Source organism: Physcomitrium patens, chromosome 7 (genome assembly GCF_059467195.1).
Source record: "Physcomitrium patens ecotype Gransden chromosome 7, ASM5946719v1, whole genome shotgun sequence".
Classification (NCBI taxonomy): Eukaryota; Viridiplantae; Streptophyta; class Bryopsida; order Funariales; family Funariaceae; genus Physcomitrium; species Physcomitrium patens.
Genome location: NC_143416.1, coordinates 1,981,303 through 2,001,467, shown reverse-complemented (window position 1 = coordinate 2,001,467; position 20,165 = coordinate 1,981,303). Strand labels below are relative to the sequence as shown.

The 20,165-nt window shown below is 36.4% G+C and overlaps 2 protein-coding genes across 5 annotated transcripts; one reads left to right on the top strand and one right to left on the bottom strand.

Annotated features, from left to right (window-relative positions):
• Positions 1-40: 40 nt before the first annotated feature.
• On the bottom strand, positions 41-4,377 carry LOC112284692 (F-box/kelch-repeat protein SKIP4). 3 transcript variants are annotated; one of them, XM_024524745.3, is made up of 4 exons: positions 3,774-4,377; positions 2,017-2,405; positions 840-1,418; positions 41-665 (listed from the first exon to the last, which is right to left on the bottom strand). In XM_024524745.3, exons 2-4 carry the CDS (start codon positions 2,400-2,402, stop codon positions 494-496), a joined length of 1,137 nt encoding a protein of 378 aa, XP_024380513.1. In that variant the 5' UTR covers positions 2,403-2,405; positions 3,774-4,377; the 3' UTR covers positions 41-493. The 3 variants fall into 3 exon arrangements, with proteins under 3 accessions (XP_024380513.1, XP_024380511.1, XP_073391673.1); XM_024524743.3 differs by lacking the exon at positions 3,774-4,377 and adding an exon at positions 3,003-3,175; XM_073535572.2 differs by lacking the exon at positions 3,774-4,377 and adding an exon at positions 2,942-3,059.
• A 5,233-nt stretch (positions 4,378-9,610) lies between these two features.
• Positions 9,611-15,578, top strand: LOC112284691 (uncharacterized). 2 transcript variants are annotated; one of them, XM_024524742.3, is made up of 9 exons: positions 9,611-11,015; positions 11,189-11,313; positions 11,532-11,629; positions 11,753-12,105; positions 12,529-13,629; positions 13,772-14,009; positions 14,334-14,481; positions 14,845-15,000; positions 15,164-15,578. In XM_024524742.3, exons 1-9 carry the CDS (start codon positions 10,760-10,762, stop codon positions 15,539-15,541), a joined length of 2,853 nt encoding a protein of 950 aa, XP_024380510.1. In that variant the 5' UTR covers positions 9,611-10,759; the 3' UTR covers positions 15,542-15,578. The 2 variants fall into 2 exon arrangements, 1 of the variants encoding a protein (XP_024380510.1); XR_002970515.3 differs by having other exon boundaries at positions 9,616-11,015; positions 14,804-15,000.
• Positions 15,579-20,165: the final 4,587 nt, after the last annotated feature.

Genomic DNA, 20,165 nt, shown 5'->3' with positions numbered 1-20,165 from the left:
GAAGGTCACAAACAAGCGAACAGGGATAGAACCTATTGAGTTGGCATCAAAAAATAGAGCAGCTACTCTGACAACTTGTTACTACAGCTTGTTAAAAAATCTTAGAATAACTTACAAGCGTGAGCTTTCCCCAAAAGGACTGAAAGTACCCTACTAAACTTCCAGTCTTTGCTTACAACAAACTGAAAGAGTAATGTCGCAACTGTACATAGCTGCAGCGCTTATTTTGAGCTTAGCTAAGTGCCAGAAGAGGAGAATCAAATGTATAAATAAAAAGCGCTGCGTGCTACAAAAGAGTATTTGCGTCGAACATTCACCAGCAAGCTCATGAACCCTACAGCGTCCATTTAAAGACTAGTGATGGCAAATTTCGAATCAGTCAGATTTCCAATTAGGTTACGAGAGCAAGTCTGAAATGAGTAAATCCTGAGACCAGTTAGCATGGTCGCCATTTTAAGCCCTGTCGGGCTTCGTGAAACTGAATAAGGTTAGATCATAGCTCTATGACATGGCAGCTTAAAACAACGTCTTCAGAATCTGGCAAACCATTGATTGTTGATGCCACTAACATTCCACCACTAACAATGCCAGTCTTTTCGGTGTTCAAAACAAGCGTCTTCAAACCCCGGCCGACGACGTACAAGTTCTTCTCTATTGCGGCGAGTCTGCAAAACAGCACTCCATAAGTCCAACCGACAGGTATCTTACATAAGTATACACAGACACTGGGTACTGTAGCTCGCTAAACATATGGTATGTAAATCTCTCACAGTCTAAGAGAGGAAGATAGCGTCTACACAAACATGTACAAATTCGAGGAGAGTCTTGTGCCAGCTGACCTGCAAGGCAACCTGATGGAATGTGGCGAGAAACGTCCGATACGACCCCATTCCCCTGACTCCTTGTCCAGCACCATGAGCTTGATACCGAAAGATTGATCAAGCATATACACATCATTTCCGGTGACGGCTGTTGGGCCGCACCACTTTTTCATCATATCGTTATCAACAGCTGCCCACGAACTCTCAACAGGATCGAACACTGCAGCATATGAACCCATATAACCTGGACAAGCGCTCACATGTCGTACATAGATCTTACCATCCATTACAAGTGACTCCCCCAAGTCAGACACAACGTTTGGATCTTCTCGGAAAAACCATTCGTTTGTCTCAGGGTTGAAAACTTCCCAAGACGTTAAAGCAGAAGAGGTGACACCCATACCCCCAACAGCGTAGAGACGGCCATTAAGAGCACCGCTAACAAAATAGCAGCGGGCTGTCTCCATTGCAGCAGCTTCTGTCCACTCATTTTTCACTGGGTCGTATTTGTAGACTTCGGGGCTAGGAACGTGAAACTTACCGCCCCCGCCCATGACGTAGAGTTCCCTTTCCACGACTGAACAAGTGACACCATATCTGCAACCACCTGGACATCTTAGACGACGATATCCAAGCATGAGGAAGGCTAGAGTAAAACATGCAGTTGCACTAAACCAAACGAAAACCTCCAACATAGACTTTCGATAGAGCATATGATTTAAAACATTGCGTAGTTTAAGGAATTAAAAGGATGGAAACAATGAGGTGAATCGAACTGTGACAAGATACCTTACCAATCTTCGACAGGTTTTTTTCTACACACTCGAAATTCAGAATAGTATGCTGAAAATAAGGACATATCCAAGGAAACAAAGCATATGTTCGCAAATTCAGACCACCTGTCTACACGGAAATGATTCTTGAACGAGCACGACTACGCATATCTGCCGTAGTTCAGAAGCTTGGACCACTATTTGAGGAAACTGCAAAACGATTCAAACTTCTGAACTATGGAAAATATGGCCTAAGCTGGGCAGAAGTATGAATAGATGTTTGAAGTGGTGGCCTTAGACACATGAGTACCAAACGCTACCAGCAACTCGAAACTCAAATTAGGAATCAGCCTGCAACCTATGCCATGAGAGTAATTTCTTTCTACTCTCCGAAGTAATCGCGTTCAAGGATTGCAAATTACCTGCGTAAGCAATCGCCGGGCATGCTAGGAAGCTCCTTCCACAACCGAGTAACTGGATCCAACACATGCCAGTGCAAGCATTCAAAGTAATCCCGGCTGAAAGCATAGATCCAACCTTCGGTCAGCTTCAATCTCTTTCGTAGAGAATAGTAGTACTCACTGGCAATCATATTGCGCCATTCTTTACACACACATCGTAGACTCAAGTGATGCCTCCGTGGTACTCGGGCCAGACACTGCAGGGCTAGGTCGTTGGGTAGGCCAGGAATGAGACTTGTTGCTTCACATTCAGCATCTTTGCTAGTTACACTCTGAGAACTCTCAACATTGGTTTGTACAATTTCTTCAATATATAAGGCCGAAATGCAATCATTTTCCACTGCCATGGCCTGCATCATTCCATATTCGGGACAAAACAATAGAAAACGCCTGAGAATGGATAAAAGCATTTGAACACAATGAAATTCTTCTCAACGATGTAGTTCTGCTTCAGAAGAAATATACACTTGTGACAATAGACGCTATCATTCTGGAACAGTTCTCACACCAATTTTATGTAGACAAAATAATGTAAATTCTAACCACTATGGCCAGGATTCTACTCCAACCTGAGCAAGTTATGAGGACATCCAAACAATAAAGGCAAGTCCCAATAGTAGGTACAGAAAAATGATAGAAATACTAGGGGTGGCACGACCCTGCACTAATGTTCATTGAATTATAAACTTAAGCGATGGTTGAGTATAATTGGATATAATAGTAGAATTCAAAGCCAAAGCCCTATTGGTCAGCAAAAGATGAAATACGGAAGAAGGTCGGACAGCTTTTTACATTTGACCCACACATCATCATTCGTATCAGACAGCCAAGCTTCACACTGAGATCATTAAAAGCACTCAGTACATAAACAAGTCCATTGACATACCCAAATAACAATGATAAAAACGATGACATAATCGATCTGCATAGAAAGACTTAGGGCTGACCAGAACGCTCATGGATGGCCAGTTCTCGACATCTACTCTCGGTCTTGATATCATTTACACCATGTACCACCCACCCAAACTACCCAACTACTTTGCTCTCGAGGTTCAAACTGTCCTCATCAGTGCAAAGTAGAACAAGCGCACAATGCTGTAAGTTCTCTGCAATCCTAATGGATCGAATAAGCGACTGAAAATCACGGCACCGCCTCACGCATCCTTAAAGTACACAACCCCATCAACCCCAACTTGCTAAAAGGCGATTCAATATCCACTTCGGAACTCGATTCAATTTGAAACGCTCCTTAATGCACCACAAATTAGCCTGCAATTCCTCGGTCGAAGCAACCAAATTCCTCCCGTTACAAAGGAAGAGGAAATTCTCCAGTGTATTCCGAATTTCGAAATGAAAGTGAAAGCGCATGAACAGATCATAATGGCAAAATGGCAGACATTCCTAACCTTAAGTTAGCAACACAAATTTTCTCTTGATAGACAGAGAAGAGGCAAGGACAAAAAGTTACGTGTCGATTTCATCATCAACAGAAGACCCATCTCAAATTGAACCGCATGCAGCTAATAAGATAAAGGATTGCACTGAAATTCTATGAACCCAAGTCCTGAAAGCAAAGACCAGCACAGAGGACAAACTTGCTTCCATAACACAATTTGAATCCTAACCACGAGTTCGATCCCACGATATGAATTCCAGAGTTCATTTAGAACCCGTTAATCACAAACACCCAATAATCAAAGCAGCAGAAAAATTCGTACCGCGGTTGATGTCAATTGCCGCAGAGAGATACAGACCTAATTGCTCCGACGATACAATTCCTGCATAGCGTGCACCACATCACCGTCCGCCTCCCCCTCCTCCCTATCCCGCTGCTTCCCCCACCCCGTCCTCTCCCTCGCACGCCGCTCATCGAGAGGCCACCACCATGCTTGCTTCTCCCCCAACAACTCCCCCCCCCCCCTCCCCTCACATTGGATCCAAGTGCCAACCCCGCATACCCTAAACCTCTTCAGACGCCAACAAAACTCTCGAACCAATAAATCTCGCTCACTCTCTCTTGGCACACATCTCAGTGCCACAATCAGCACCGCTCCTGCCGCAATTCACATCGACCTAACCCTCGCCCATCGACAAGCCCAAGCGCAAGCGCAACGCTTTCGTCCAACCCACCCAACGCTACAATCCACAGAAACCCAACTTCTGAAACCCAGACATCGGCGCAGAATTGGGCAGCAAGGCGGAGAGGACAACGAATTGCGAGATTGAGAGGAGCAATAGGCGGTGATTGATCGACAGCGAGAGAGATGCGGCATGCCGCTAGGCAGCGATTCGATGCCGTGCAACGAGACTCGCAATGGCAAGGCAAGGCAAAGCACGCTTTCACTGATCTTGTGCCTTTATCTGGGTCCGTCTTATGCCTTCGCCACGGAAGAAAGGAAGGGTGATTAACCCTTGTGGCCACACTCATGTGGGGCTTGTGGGGCTCTCCCTTTCCGTTTTACTTTTTCCTTTCCTTTCCTTTCCACTATGGCCCTCCTCACTCTTCCTAATTTGGTTGTTGACAATGATAGGAATAAAGGTTCTCCTCAACACCCACAACCTTCTTGTCCTCGTCACCAAACCTCATGCATGTGTCCGAACATCACATCCAAGTCTTTCATTTCAAATGTCTTGTGAAATATATATATGGTAGAGTGTATTTCATCTGGATGTTGTGTTTTCAAACTTCAACTTCAATTATTCTAATACGTGATTTTAGTATAAAATGTCAAGTTATATATATATATATATATATATTAAATGAATAGTATTTTCTATTTTTATTATTATGCTGATATTATTTATTTGAATAATTTTTGGTTCTCTCTTTTAATTTAATTTTTTTTAATCTTATATCATTTTATATATATATATATATACACACTTTTTATCAAAAAAAAAATCCATATATATTATTTGCATTAGGGGCCTTTGTTTTAGAACTGCTTGCACTCTCATATTTGATTGTATAAAAACTTCATTTTAATTGCATGTAACCTCTTGGTCAATACAAAGATATATACATCTCTCTAATTTGTATTTATGTCTTGAATAATTTATATATATATATATATATTGTAAAACATAATAAAACCAACGTAACAAGGGAAAAATGAAAGTAATACTAAGAACTTCTAAAGTTGTAATAAAGAAAGCAAGATAAATTAATTTGCATTTTTTTATTTTTAAATACCAAATGCCATACTAATTGAAAGCATAAATAAGATATGATAGATTTCTTAGTAAATCATGATAATAAAAACAGTACATCTCTTAAAAGGTTTAAATATTTAAATTGATGTTCATTTCTGAAAGATTGATTAAAATATATCTTCATTCAATTGATTGGCATTGACACAAAATTTAAAGAACTACAAATAGACTACTTGTTTTGATTATCTTTTTTTTAAGGGCAATTTGACTTATGTATGGTTGAAATTTTTCTTTTTGAGGTTAATTGAGTAATATTCTAAATAAAAAGAAATATACATATATATATATATATATATATATATATATATATGACTCACATTTGTTTCAACTTAAGTTCACAAATAAACTTGAAAAGAAAAGAAAAGAAAAGAAAAAATCAAATTCTATTAAGATGTTTTTAAAAGAAGTATGCTTTGTGTCTTACAAATTTTTTTTTTCTTGATGAGATAATTACAAAAAATTAAGTTCATGCAATTGAAAATAAAAATAAACTTATACAAATTTTACAAGAATTAACCTTCATAGTTATAAAAAATAATACAAAAAGGATTTTAGAGAAAAAATCATAAATATATTTGCTTACCAATACATATCAAAATTGATATGCATGTGATAATAATAATTTCTTAGATATCATAAATTTTATAAATAAATACTTTGAAGTAATAACCTAAATTTTTGTAAAATAACTTCATTAAAAGTGTGTGTGTGTGTGTTTTTTTTTTTTTTTCCTTTCCTTTCCTTTCTTTCTGTTTCTAATATTTTTTGTTTTTTCTAAATTATTCAAGTATTTTGTTTGCCACTCATTTTATATATTCAATGACACTTTGTACTATCAGATTTGTGCATACACTTTAATAACTATTGAAAATTTCGGTCATATACTTTTTAGAGAATAATGATAAAAATTTGTGGTTATATTAAATCCAAAATTAATCATAAAATCCCACATTATAACAAGTGGTACCGAAAACAATTGTAATTTGTACTTAAGTGATTGGTGATTCAAATTTTGATTATTTATTGTCTACCTTCTTGGGTAAAACCTAAGATAAAATTACACTTATTAATTCAAATCTTATATTTTATATTTCTATACATGTGTATATATAGAAATAATTATTAATTCTATATTTATATATTAATATTGTTCAAGAAGATAAGTGGTGGCTCTCATTAACTGCATGCACCCCGCTTCTTTTTCATTAAAAAACTTAATGTTGTTTGGAATTTGAAAAGAAGCAAAAGCTTGACCAAAACGTAAGTGGATAAAGTGCTTAGATAGTAGTGGTTCTTATTTGATGCATGGATTGGTCTTTATTTTCATCATTGCTAGAGTTTAACTAAACATGAAATGCTGAAGTTTAATTGAAATGCGGGAGTTTAATTGAATATGAATGAATTCAACAATGTATTGTTTGTTGCATGCATAGTGTTATACTATTTTCATGGTTACAATTCAACTTTGCATGTTTTCTTTTTTCAATTGTAACATTATAATTGCAATGATAGAAGTTGTATTTGTAATTGCGACCATGATTTGCATATTGCAAGTAATGGTACCTAATCATAGGGAGTTCAAAAGGCTCATTTTTTTTTCCTACCATTGAATGTGATTAAAGCTGCATTTTTATTTTTATTTTTATTTTATTTTTCCAACTAAATGTAATTAAAGGTAAAGTTCAATAATTTAGAAAGAAGTCGACAATCAAATATTTACTATGCAAGGAGTAAGTTGTAAAGGGCAATTGAATTTTGCCAAGTGAATGTTTGACCTCGATCTCTAATTGTGTTGATAAGAACATAAATAGCAATGAAGTATGGCCCAACGTATAGGCTATTTGTGTGCCACATTGTTTCTAGCTCAATGGTGTTGGAAATTGGTTGAGTGTGTTGAATGATTACTTATTTTTGATATTACATTTGCTTGTAAGGTAAGAAAAATATACTAATAAATAGCGTTTGGAGTGAGGTGGATGTTCAATGTAAGTGTGGAGGTTGTCTATTGCAATTATTAACCATGCATTTTCTTGTGTGACAAGGCCAGAAACACTATCTCAAGTCATATAAAATTTCATTTTGGAATTTTTTTGATTCTAATCAAACTTTGATGCAATCAGCATGAATCAAATTGTCTATCACCAACACATTTCATCACACTTTAAACTATGCTTTAAATGAGGTAAAATTCTATCCACAATCTTACATTTATTAGCTATATCATTTGTATTACATTAGTTTGTTTTATTATGGATACTAATTTTATTTGTATTGTACTAATTTTGTTTGGGAAATAGGAAAAGATAAGGCTGGAGGTTTCAACTTTGTTATTTCTTTGGGTTTATAATTCTCAATTAGATTCGTAGGTATGGTATTCAAAATTTGAGTTTAAAATTTGGTATAGATAGGGTAACAAGTGAAAGTTGATTGACTTTAGTATATTGAAGTTGGTTTTGTCATTGTTGATTGAGAATTTAGATGTATAATATTTGGTGGATAAGTTATTCCATGACACAATATCATATCTTAAATCTATGCAAAGTTGAGATAGGCGTGTAGTTTTTCTTTCATTGTCGACCATGAACTCTTGAATAAAGAATTTATGCAATTCATGTATAGACAGAAGTGTTCCGAGATGTTCTTTTCTATTCTATTCTTGGTACTTACTTTAAAATAGAATATTTCTTTGAATTTTGTATTTTCCTAAATGTGTATCCATTGTTTCATTTTAGTGCATTATCTAAAACAATAATATGAGTATCTCTTCTACACAAAGACAACCTTAAATACATGTTTTAAAGTTTTGTGTGTAGTCTAAAACTGCAAGGACTTTTGTATGTATATTTCAATTGTTGTTGCACATAAACATCAAATTTGATCACTGTTATAATTATGTAAATTATTCAAATGCATAACTTTCCAAATATTATGGTCATATGAGTATAGCATTAAGAATAGCAAAAATCAATAGAATCTTTAGAGTGACAATATGTGTTTTCATTTATTTATTTATTTGTTTGTTTGTTTTTTATTTTTATTTTTATTTTTTTTGCTCAAGAAAAGACTTGCATATTGATGGCAATAATGATTTGCATATTGTGAGTAATGGTATCCAATCATAAGGAGTTCACAAGGTTTTTTATTTTTTTTATTTTTTTATTTTATTGCAATTGAATGTGATTTAAGATAAATGTGCGATTGATTGCAAGGCACAAGCTATGAGAGAGGAGGGGCAATAGGCGTGTTGCATAATACGAACAAAATTTTGTTCTAATTTATTCTAATAAGACTATTTTTTAAACTCAAGGATATTACTTGTTGCAGATTTAGTCGATTTATAGCAAGGGTGGAGATTCAATATTTATTGCTATATTATCTCTATTGCTATAGACTTTGCATATTTCTTTTTGTTGATTTCAACATTGTGACTATGATAATAGAAGCTGCATTTTTTTCTCTAGATGAACATAATGACTTTTATGTTATTTTAGATATATATATCCATGATATTATATTATCATTAATAAAATATTATAAAATATTATAAAAATATCATTTAATAAAGTATATTAAAAAGTAAAGTTTTTAGACATATAAATGAAATAATATAAAATTATTTCATATTATAAATGTGTCATAAATGAGCTTGAAATAAATTAAATATTTATTAATATATTTATGTACTTTATGTAATATTATCTAGAATAAAATTCATTCATGTTTAAATATAAAATATGTACATATTATCAGCTCTTTACATCATATTATCTAAATGAACATAATGACTTGAAAAAAATGACATATTATTCATGACAACAACACAACTTTAGTTGTCTATGAGGAGATAGTGTAGCAATATCGATTGGAAATGTAGCATTAACAACTCCATATCTATATCTATATATCCTTTTAATTAGCGATGAAAAAGTTGATCAGAACAAACATTTATAGAGCGAAGGCCTGGTTCATAATCAAGTGTGAATGCAAAACGTCCACTCATGACACTTGAACTAGTGAGGGTGACGTGTACAGGAAGGCACCGTGGCATCCTGAAGCCGAAGACGACAAAGAAGACGAGGAGGAAGGGCCATCGCCATAGCCAAAAGCAACGCCCCCACGGCGTAGCGCAAGCGGGGCCCAGCGAAGGAGGAGGAGGTGGAGGGAAGAGGAAGAAGTAGGTGAGGGAGGGAAGGAGGGAGGGCAGGCGGGCCCCGCGGAGCACTGAATCGGAATCAATCTCCTCGCTCCGGATTGGGCGACGCAGCAGCGATGCCACTCCAGCTCGCGTGGAGACGAGGGCCGAACTGCGGCGCCAAAGAGAGAAATTTTGTACCGGTTGGGCCACTTCTTCGAGGCGGACGAGCCGCAGGAGGGGAAATGGGGACGGAGAGTTCCAGCTGAGGTTGGGCTCCCAATTCGAGCCCGGATTATCGTCTCTCTCCTTCTCCTCTCCCTGCGTTGCTTGGTTGTTTGTCTGCGCATGGACCCTTACTCGTTCCGAATTTCATATAGGTTGATTGTTTGTGTGAGGAGGCTCTTGTACGGGAGCACCAGAGATGGCGCGTGAGCTCAATGGCGAGGCGAGTTGAGAGCGAGCGTGCGAGGGCTCGCGCGAGAGAGAGAGAGAGAGAGCGAGAGTGAGCGAGCTAGTTGTTGGGTCAAGACCGCTGATAGATTGGCGGCAAGTTGGAGATTCGTCTGGGGATTCGCGATGTGCTTTATTCTCGAGGTTTTAGGTTTGGGGTTTATGTTCAGTGGAGTTTGTGAAGGTGTACAGCGAGAGGCCGATTTCCCAATACGGGATCGGGGGTGGGCACTGTGTGGGTCAGCATGGAATCGTTTTTATTTATTTATTTATTATTGTTGTTGATTCAGAATCTTTCCCCATTAGGATTACCTATTTTCCAGTGAAAGTCCGGAAATTCCTGGCATTTCAGACACAACGGCGGAGTTTCTTTTCTGGAATTAGATGTTGTTTCTGCTCCTTGTTGCCCTCATGTCGTCTTTGTCCATTAGGTCTCTAGCCGGTGAAGGTTGGTGAGGTAGTCGAGCTTTCAGTTTGCAATGTGATCATTGATCGTCGGGCAGATTAGTGGCCTGACGGATGATAGCTTGTAATCTGAACACCTTGTGGAGAGTAATCATTTTCGAATGAGACTCATGTTCATGTGCTGCGCTCACGACGGACATGGTTTCTTACTTTGGATTCGCAGATTGATTGGTGTAGTTGTTAAATTATGTGATACAGGTTTCCTTCCGTTCACTTAAACTCTATATTTTTCTTCAGACATAGTCGTACTAGATACTGCGAATTTCTGATGAAGCTCTGGTTTCAGATTAGAGCTTTTAGCATACATGAAACACCGCATAGTTGTTTCTGTAAACGTCCCCTGCAGATTCCGAACCTCTCCAAGATAGGTTTTTTATCCAACGCTGGAAATTCTGAAGAAGTCCCTCCCCTGCTGAGAGCTGGTCTCAGGACACTTGAAAGATGGACGCGTTTGATAACAGAAGAAACTTCACCCCGGATGTGCATCATTTTCAGGAACCCGCAAATGCTCACTGGGGTGGTGGCGATGCCCATCGGGTCCTAGTTGTTATTGACGCGACGAAGGCGTTGTCGTGCACAGTTACGGATTGGGCGCTAGACCACGTCCTTCAACGTGGAGACATCTTAAAGCTACTTGGTGTTCTGCAGCAGACTTCTACTCCTAGCAAGGCCGGTTTTCAAGCAGGTCTTTCAAAATGTAAGCACCTCAATAAATTGTGACTTCGGGAATTTGGAGGCAACGTTATACTGCAGTTTAGTATTTGTATGCAATCCATAGGGTCTTACCCTTGACAAATTCTTGCGAGCTTTTTATTCAGATCAATTTTGTTGGCAGAGCTAGGTCTCAACCTGTTGTCGTGTTTGTTGCAGTGGGATACAAATCTTCGGGTGACGAGAAGGGTTTGAATCGCTACTTTTTGGAGTCGGAAGTGCAGAGCAGAAAGAATGCCCTTTTAAGGAATTTAGACCTTCATCTGAGATGTCAGAAATTGGGGGTAAAATAATATATTTATTTAGATTTCCTCGTTACTACCCGCATGTTTTAGCTTATTGTAATAAGTCATTGCAAGCCTTAGGAAATAAATCCAGCTAGACTGGATAACAATCATTAGAAGAAGAATTCTTTAGGTGTTAATGTGTCTTTTCCCCCTTTTTCTTCTCATGGGGCATGTTTAAACTAGGAACCTATTGTTGTCTGTGTTTTTGTATGCAGGTGACTTTGGACATTGATGTTCAAGTTAGTCGTGACCTTAAGACCCTTGTCGTGGACGTTGCGAAGAATTTTGGAGCGCATCATGTTGTTCTAGAAAGGTGTGTTGCTTACTTCTTCGTCAATGTTTCGACATATGCTCGCCAGTGCTTAGAGTGCTTCTTTACAGTAGGGAATCAATTCAGCATAATCTAAATTTGCAAAGTGGTCACCTTGGTCGCTAGGAGTATGAAGAAAGACAAGAAATACTTCATCGACAACCTCACATGCTACGTAACGCGTGTGAAGACTTTTGACACTTATCAACCACTGCGGCCTGGGCTTCACCCAGATATGATAATGCGGCCGATTAGCCCTGCATTCGGTTCACAGTCTACTGCCATCGCTAATCATAGACGTTTGCAACAGCGTCCCATGACAGCAGACAGTGACCTTCACAGTATTCAGGATGAAGCTGAAGTTATTGAATCTGAGGCTGAGTCCAAGCGGGAGAGTATGGCATATATTGATCCGATTTTGAGACAGGATATAATTGCAGTGAGACAGTGGCTGGAGGACCAAGGTAGTCCAGGGCTAGGTAAGGTCCTGACCGTAATGGATTAGTAGGAAATTGTTGTTTAACATGCTTGGAGTAAGATAAAATGCTGCTACTACATCCGTGCGAAGTTCTGTCAAGTGTAACTTTGTTTATACAATACTATATATCTGTATTACTCAAAGTCTTCAGTTAGGGTTGGTCTATACATTGGCACAGTATGTTATATTGCAAAATATGTTTCAATATTGGCGATTTGTGGTATAATGACAAGTATATACTCCTTTAACCAGATCTCTCTCTCTCTCTCTCTCTCTCTCTCTCTCTCTCTCTCTCTCTCTCTCTTTCTTGCGCGCGCTGCTTGTGTGCGTATCTTTTATTCTAGTATTTTACATGCACGGACTTGTATCTAGTTGTTTTCCCTCGAGCCGCCATAGTAGTATGTGCTGATCAAGCTGATGGCAGGTATGTACTCTCGGGAGGAATCACTGCGGAGAAGTGCGTCGCCAAGTTCAGATATTGTTAGTCTTACAGAGGATTCATGTCTGGAGTACAGAAAAGACTTAAGCAATAGGTTGGAAACGACGGGTTCGGTACGGCAGGGAAGTGCAGAGACTTTTAGCGATTCTTGTATTTCACCAGCATCAGATGGTTCTCCTAATGTGAGCTCTTCTGTTACTCAACCTTCGAAACCGCAACTTCCATCAGTTAGACATCTGCCATGTGCCAATGAATTAGCTAGTAACTCTCCAACTGTCATCTCGACTTCCGCCTATCCTAGAATATCAACTTTGGGACGATCTGATACATCGTCACCTGCGGATAACGATCCTAGAAATGGCAATGGTGCACAATGGGGCCCCATTTCAGTTCAACCTCGACGGGTTGATGCAAGTTGGACATTACATAATCTGAATGAGTTATTGAATGGAGATCTTGGGAGTTATTTGACTCCGCCTACGAAAGTGAGCACAAAACAAATGGAGGTTAATGCTGTACCAGTCTCAAGACCAGTTCCACCCAAAAAGTCTACGCAAGCTTTGTCTTCAACTCGGTTGAATTTTGTGCAATTACAAGCACCAAATCAACTGAATCCTGTGCAGTCACTTGTTCCTAGAGGCATTGTTCCGGTGCCAGTTCAGAGATTTACGGATAGGGTAGCTAGTGACAGGCGACCAGTGATTACGAAGAAGCCGGGTCCTTTAGCGCCCTTCCTTTGCACTATTTGTAAACACAAAACACCAGAATTTGGCAAGCCAGTGCGACGATTCTCTTACGCCGAGCTCTGCAATGCCACGGATTATTTTAATCATCGCAATTATCTAGCCCAAGGTGGTTATGGGTCCGTGTACAGAGGAACTCTGCCGGAGGGGCAATTGATTGCTGTGAAGCAACACAAGATTGCAAGCTCGCAGGGTGATGATGAGTTTTGTGCGGAGGTGGAGGTTCTGAGCTGTGCGCAACATCGTAATCTTGTTACACTTATTGGTTATTGTGTGGAAAACCACAAACGCTTATTGGTGTACGAATACGTCTGTAATGGTTCACTAGATAGACATCTCTCGGGTAAGAAAAATACGAACCACGACATCCTTATGTGTTGTTTGGGAATGCTTCTCTGTCTTCTTTGCGTGGACATTACGTCTGACCTTGTGCATGCCGTTTTCAATATGAGCTGTTTCTGAGTCCTTCACTGTTACCTTTGCAGCGAAGAACAGAGAGAGTTTGCCTTGGAAGTATAGACAGAAGATTGCCCTTGGCTCAGCAAGAGCGCTTCGGTACTTGCATGCAGAGTGTCGTGTTGGCTGCATTGTTCACCGAGATATGCGGCCTAATAACATCCTACTCACTCATGATTTCACGCCCATGGTAGGGGATTTTGGTCTTGCCAGGCGACAAATGCATGGCGACTTGGCAGAAGAGACTCGTGTACTTGGTACTTTGGGGTAAGTATGAGGATATTTAGCATCAATTTCACGAGATTGATCCCTGTCAGCTGCAACTGGGAAACCCTGGAAACTCTAGCTGTAAACCTCTTCAAACGCATCCGTAGTATTGAAGAGCTTAGTACTCAAGAGTTACCATGCTAGAATCAGTTATTCTAGAGAGAGAATGTTCCTCACGTTTACAGCTTATACTACCATGAACTAGGAATTTTGAAGCTCCAAAACAACACGAATCGGAAGTGATGTGAAACATAAAAAAGTCAATGGGCATATGAAACTGTTACAGATGTTGAAATTTACTTAAATGCGTTGTCTCAATATCAGGTACCTTGCACCCGAATATGCTGAGACTGGTCAGATTACGGAGAAAGCAGACGTTTACGCGTTTGGTGTGGTGTTATTAGAGATTTTAACAGGGCGTAAAGCAGTTATTCAGCAAGGCGCTAAAGGTGGTGTTTTTCTAACAGACTGGGTAAGGAATCAAGTAAGCTTTGCCATGCGAATATTTGTCAAGATAATTCTGTCCACCAAGTAACTGTTGGACAGTCTGATAAATAGCTGTATCTTTGGATTTTTAATTTTAAAGTTCTAATGCCTTCATTATTTTGTTGTTTGCCTCGTTATTTTATCTGCATTATTGGCATTTTTAATGAAATACAAAATCCAGAATCAACACTACGATGTGTAACAGTCCTGGTGTTCTAGACGCTGATATTTATGGTTACTTGTTACTTGATCAAATTACATCCTCCTTTTTTTATGTTCTACACTCTGATCACTAAAAGCGTCTGTAGATTTTTCTTTTAAACGAAACGCGATATACCGCAAATTGCAGGCAAGATCACTGCTGGATAGACCCGACCTCGAATTGATTGATCCACGTCTAAGAGGAGCTGAATATGACAATAATCTCTTCGAGATGCACTGCATGATGCATGCTGCCAGACAATGCATAAAAAAAGATCCTGCAATGCGACCTCGTATGGCTCAGGTGTGCCTGCCGTGCTCATGTGATCGATATTTGTTGGCATACTCAACTTGGAAGTGAAGCCTCTTTTATGTCCTGTCAGTAACCTCTTATTTGTATTCAACTGTTGACCTTACGGCTGTGTTATTCATTGGCATACCCTGATGGCAACTATGTGGGTTTTCAGGTCCTAAGAATTCTGGACCCACAGCAAGACAGCACAGAATCAATTCGTGCTCTTTCCGTTGGAGGAAACAAGCTTGTCCATGGGCAGCTTTCCTTGTACGCTCCTACGCCAGCGGTAGATTATGATAGACCAAAATCTGTTCCTGCTGTGTCGGACACTCAAAGTGATAGTACACATCCTTGGAACCCCACTAGTAAGCCTTCTCGCAGTCCTTTAGTTCGGATAAAGAAACCGAGCAAAAATATATTTTTGAAGGCAAGTAGATGTGTCTCTGCTCCTCGTCTCTCATATGATGAACAAAGGAATCTAGAAGACGAGGAAGATGGATTGAGGGAGGGAATGCTTTTGTCTTATAACAGTATGCTGGAATTCGTGTGAGACGCAATAAAGCTGTACATCAGGAGTTTATATATTACTTTTTGCCATGACCAGAATAAGGGTGTTTCATTTTGATTAACGCCGCTTCTTTTCTGGAGCAAGTGAGGAAATTAGCTGATTGGATTCCAGTATCATGTGCCAGAGGTTTCGGGAACTAACATGCTCCTAAGATTGAGAAAGCATATCATGAGTAAATGAAGCTTGGGTTTGGGCTGAGTCAAGTGTTGTTGGTCTTAAGCATGGAATTTATGAGTTTTATTCTTAAGATCTTCTCCCTATTGAATCTGTAAACTATTGAATACTAGAAAGTGCTGTTTCATGAGAGTCTTTTTAAGACCAATAGACTTATTCCTCTTTTATTGATAACGAAGTTTCAAGGCCTTGACTGTAAGCGTGGAGTCAAATTGAGAATTTTACTTTGATGTCACCTGTTTATTTATGTTCACTTAATCCATTGTGATTCGATTCCAAGTTGGAGAGAACATCTTATCAATCTTTTTTGGTCAACTTAAAACCTTAGACTTGTGTTACACAACTTCTGTTGAAGGCTCTAAGTGTAGCATATTCTCCATCTTGTGTAGCCTGTAGCAATCTTGCAAAATTCAAAGATCCATGTGTGATCCAAGTCCATGTTTCTATGTAGATATAAGTGAAGCATTGGCACAGTAAACTGGCACATTAAATAATATTTTTAATGTATTTGTAACTCATGGATTTGATTAATAATTGGCATACTTATGGCTACAGACCTCTTCATCAATATTAGGTTTGCAATGGATAATATTTTGTTTATTGTCTATCATGTGTTTCATTAATAATTAGTTGAATCTATGCCATTGTCACAGAAAATATGCCATTTAGAATTGAGACTACATGTTCAAACAAAGCATCCTTCAAGTAGGAGCACAACAAGGTATGGCTCATTTCACATCCTTTCTATGCACTTCATGATGATTTTGCTTGCTCCAACAACTCATTGGCTATTGACATCTATATACTTGGGCTTGCTAATAATTGCAACATAGAAAGAAGCTAGTTGAGTGTAAAATGTTGGTTAATTGACAAGTTTAGTTCAAGTACACATAGTAACCAAAACAAATGAAATAAAGCAAAATCAACATGAGGTATTATATGATTTTTGGCCAAACAAACTAATTTTAAGAGGCAACTTTAGAATTGGTTCTAATAACCATTTCAAATCTTAAGAACTAATTCAAGACAATTTTTCAAAGAATCACTCAATAATGGTTTTGAATCAACAATAGAAAATATGACAATAAATCTTTGAATTTGTTTGAAAACAAAAATGGAGAGTGTTACCATTTCCAATGTTAGCCTTAGTTTCTTTCTCCAAGGTTTCTATGTGCAATGTAGCCACAATATATTTTGACAAAGCCCCACATTTTCAAACTGCATGAAAGAACCTTTTTACTTGTTCTAGTATGCTCTCTTCAAACATCTTGTATCCATCTTCAAAGAAGGTCATTTCAATCAAAGATCAAATATGGAATCCAAAAAATGGAAAGTTTTTGAGGATTTATGTAATCTACATCTTTGTGGAAGAATTCTATATGCAAAAAATATTAATAGATCCAATAATAATATTTATGGATATTGCATCATTCAATCATGTTTTTAATGAAAACTTTTGCTTCATTATTTTCATCAAAAATTTTGATAAAAACAACAATAATTGAGTTGAAAGCCAATGTAATATCCTTTTTTGAAGTAGAAATAAATCATATGTGTTGTTAAAGCCATGTGAATTTGTAAACCTAGTTTTATTAAGGCCATGTGAATTGTTGTAGCCAATTAAAGATCAAATTTGTCTCCTCTAGTTTATCCCATTAGTTTATCTCCTCCTAATGTGCTTTATATAAGAGACTATTGCATCTTGTACTTTGACTAATTTTTCTTTTATTATATGTGTGTTTTTATTCTTGAAACAATAGATCTATTTAAAGTTTGTATTGTGGTCAAAACATCCATTCAATTCTTGTCACATTCATTGTTAATCACTTTTTTGCCTGAAAGTATTTATAATTTTATTTAATAACTTATTGTATTAACTTTGTAGAATAATTGCAAAATTTCTAAAAATCTACTAATAGACTCAAATTATATGGTCTTAATAGGGATATTCTACTTTTTTTTTCAATTACTTCTAATATTTTAAAAAACATTGTGTGATGAAGATATACTACCTCGTTACAAATTCCACATTTTTCTGAAATGTAGTTTCAATCAATGAAGTTGCAACCTAAATAAACATTACATAAATATTATTGTAATTTATAATAATTCCAGAATAAATTTCAAGTCCTTCAAAAAAATTATTTGAATCTACTCAAATAAATACTACTTTTTGTAGAATGCTACAATTGCTCCACACAAAAAGTGACTTTTATAATCCAAAAAACATATGGTAAGCTTCTTTCTCAAGATATAGTTTTCGAAGTCACAATTTGTTTTTCCATTACCAAAGAATGACAGATAGAAATAATTTATGATTCTCAAATTTAGGTCATTGCATAAATTAATGCATTATCTTTCTTTTTTGAGGTCACAAAAGTAGTTTATTTCTACACTCTTATGTGACACATACCAAAAATGAACTGTATTTTTTCAACATTCCAATGTTGATTTTATTTTTTTATTTTTATTACACATTTATTCATTTAACATGCACCATCTAAAGGAACATCATTATCAACACTTTCATTCTTGCTCAACTTCATTAATCACAATTTTAGACTATTAAGCAACTCATGTTGAAAGAAAATTTGAAGGAAATTACATAAAATATGCTTAGAATGCTACATAGATGCATTAGGAAATCCATACTCTATCACAATAAGTTAATGACTTGGGCATCTTATTATTATTAGTAGCTACCATTTGGAGAGTTTTCAGATATTAAAGTTTTAAATATAGAAATGCTATATTAAGTTGGATATCTGTCTACAAAGGTAGTGAGTACAAGAATATTGAATATGTACTAGTTTTAAATATTTTTCTATCCCACATTGGTTCGATTCTAAAAAGAATATTGAATACAGGTTCTGTACTGATTTTTTTAAAGGATGTTTCATGAATAGTATTATATGAAATTAATTATTTGATGTATGTGATTGGTACTATCAGGTTTTCACAAGTAGATAATTTTTTTTGGTCAATTTTCAAAGTATTTCGTCTTTGTAAATTAACTTGCATTACTCTACTAATGATCTTGATTTTTCTTCAGAATTTAGATTCTCAATTACTAATATAAGTTTTATAAGTTAAAATTGAATCAAGAAAAGATTTTTTTTTTTTTTTTTTTTTTTTTTTTTTCCTTCATTTTTTGATAAATGAAAAATTCTTATATTTTACAAGGAATAAAAGTGCAAATGTGGCACTTATTAATTCTAAATTTTGTTGAGTAAAATCATATATCTTTTAATAAGATATTGATTCTTCTTATTGAAAGAGGCATTTTTATGTATTTCTTGAAATAATAAATAATACATCCTTTTTCTAATCTTTTTTTCTTATCGGCTGATCAAATTTTAACTTTGTGAGGTAAAAAAGTGGTGTCATAAAAGTAGTATCATAAAATTAAATACTTCATTACATGGTTTATAACATTATGCTATAACTCATCAACCAAAAAATCATTTTTTTCTCAATCTCAAACTTAGTCGGTACTTGTTATTTTCTACTTAAAATTAATTTTTTAAAGCATGAGAACCTCAATGCTTGTTATCTCTTATTTTGTACAATTATGTGATGAGCACAAACATATATTTCCAATTGTTCATTAAGAATTGAAACTATTTTATTCATATAAGATTAAGTATACTTGTTTTTTGAGGATTATTTTTCTCTACAATAATAATAATAATAACATATATATAAATCCATTACTATTGTGATGTAATGTCTTGAATAATAAAAACCTATCCAATGGAAAATTGTCACACTTAAAAAAAAATATCTTGATTTTTTCATTTGAAGAAACATACACATAGAGATTGCTTGTGGTGGTCCTATTAGCTACAATGCTGATAATTGTCATTGAAAAAAATTCTTTGCTATAGTGGTTCTAAAAAATAATTATTTACAAAAATTCGTAATTTATATTTTTGGTAATCACAACATCAAACCTCATGAAAGAACTAATTCATTGATTATTGATTTTTGGGTGGTAAAATAAATATGACTAAATTTTGTCAAAAAACATGAGATATGTATTATTATAAAATAGAAATATAATGTTGTGAAATACATATGAACTCTTTATTCAACCATCAAAGATTCAATAGAACTAACCACTTTAAATGAGCCTTAGATTTTAATTCTTATAGCACAAGTATGTGGTCTATTGATGTGGACTTTCTAGTACAAATATTCTAACAATAGTTTAGCCATTGAGGTCCAATTAACATAAAGACATTTGTCTTATTAGGCCACATGACAGCTTGATAGGTGGCAATAATTATATGTTGATTACCATTTAATATGGTGGCTATGAATTGTCAACCAATAACGTGGTTTCAACTATTTACATAAGTAATTATATAATATCTAATAAGAATTATGTATATATGTAAACATTCTTTTGATACTTCTACTTAATGATATA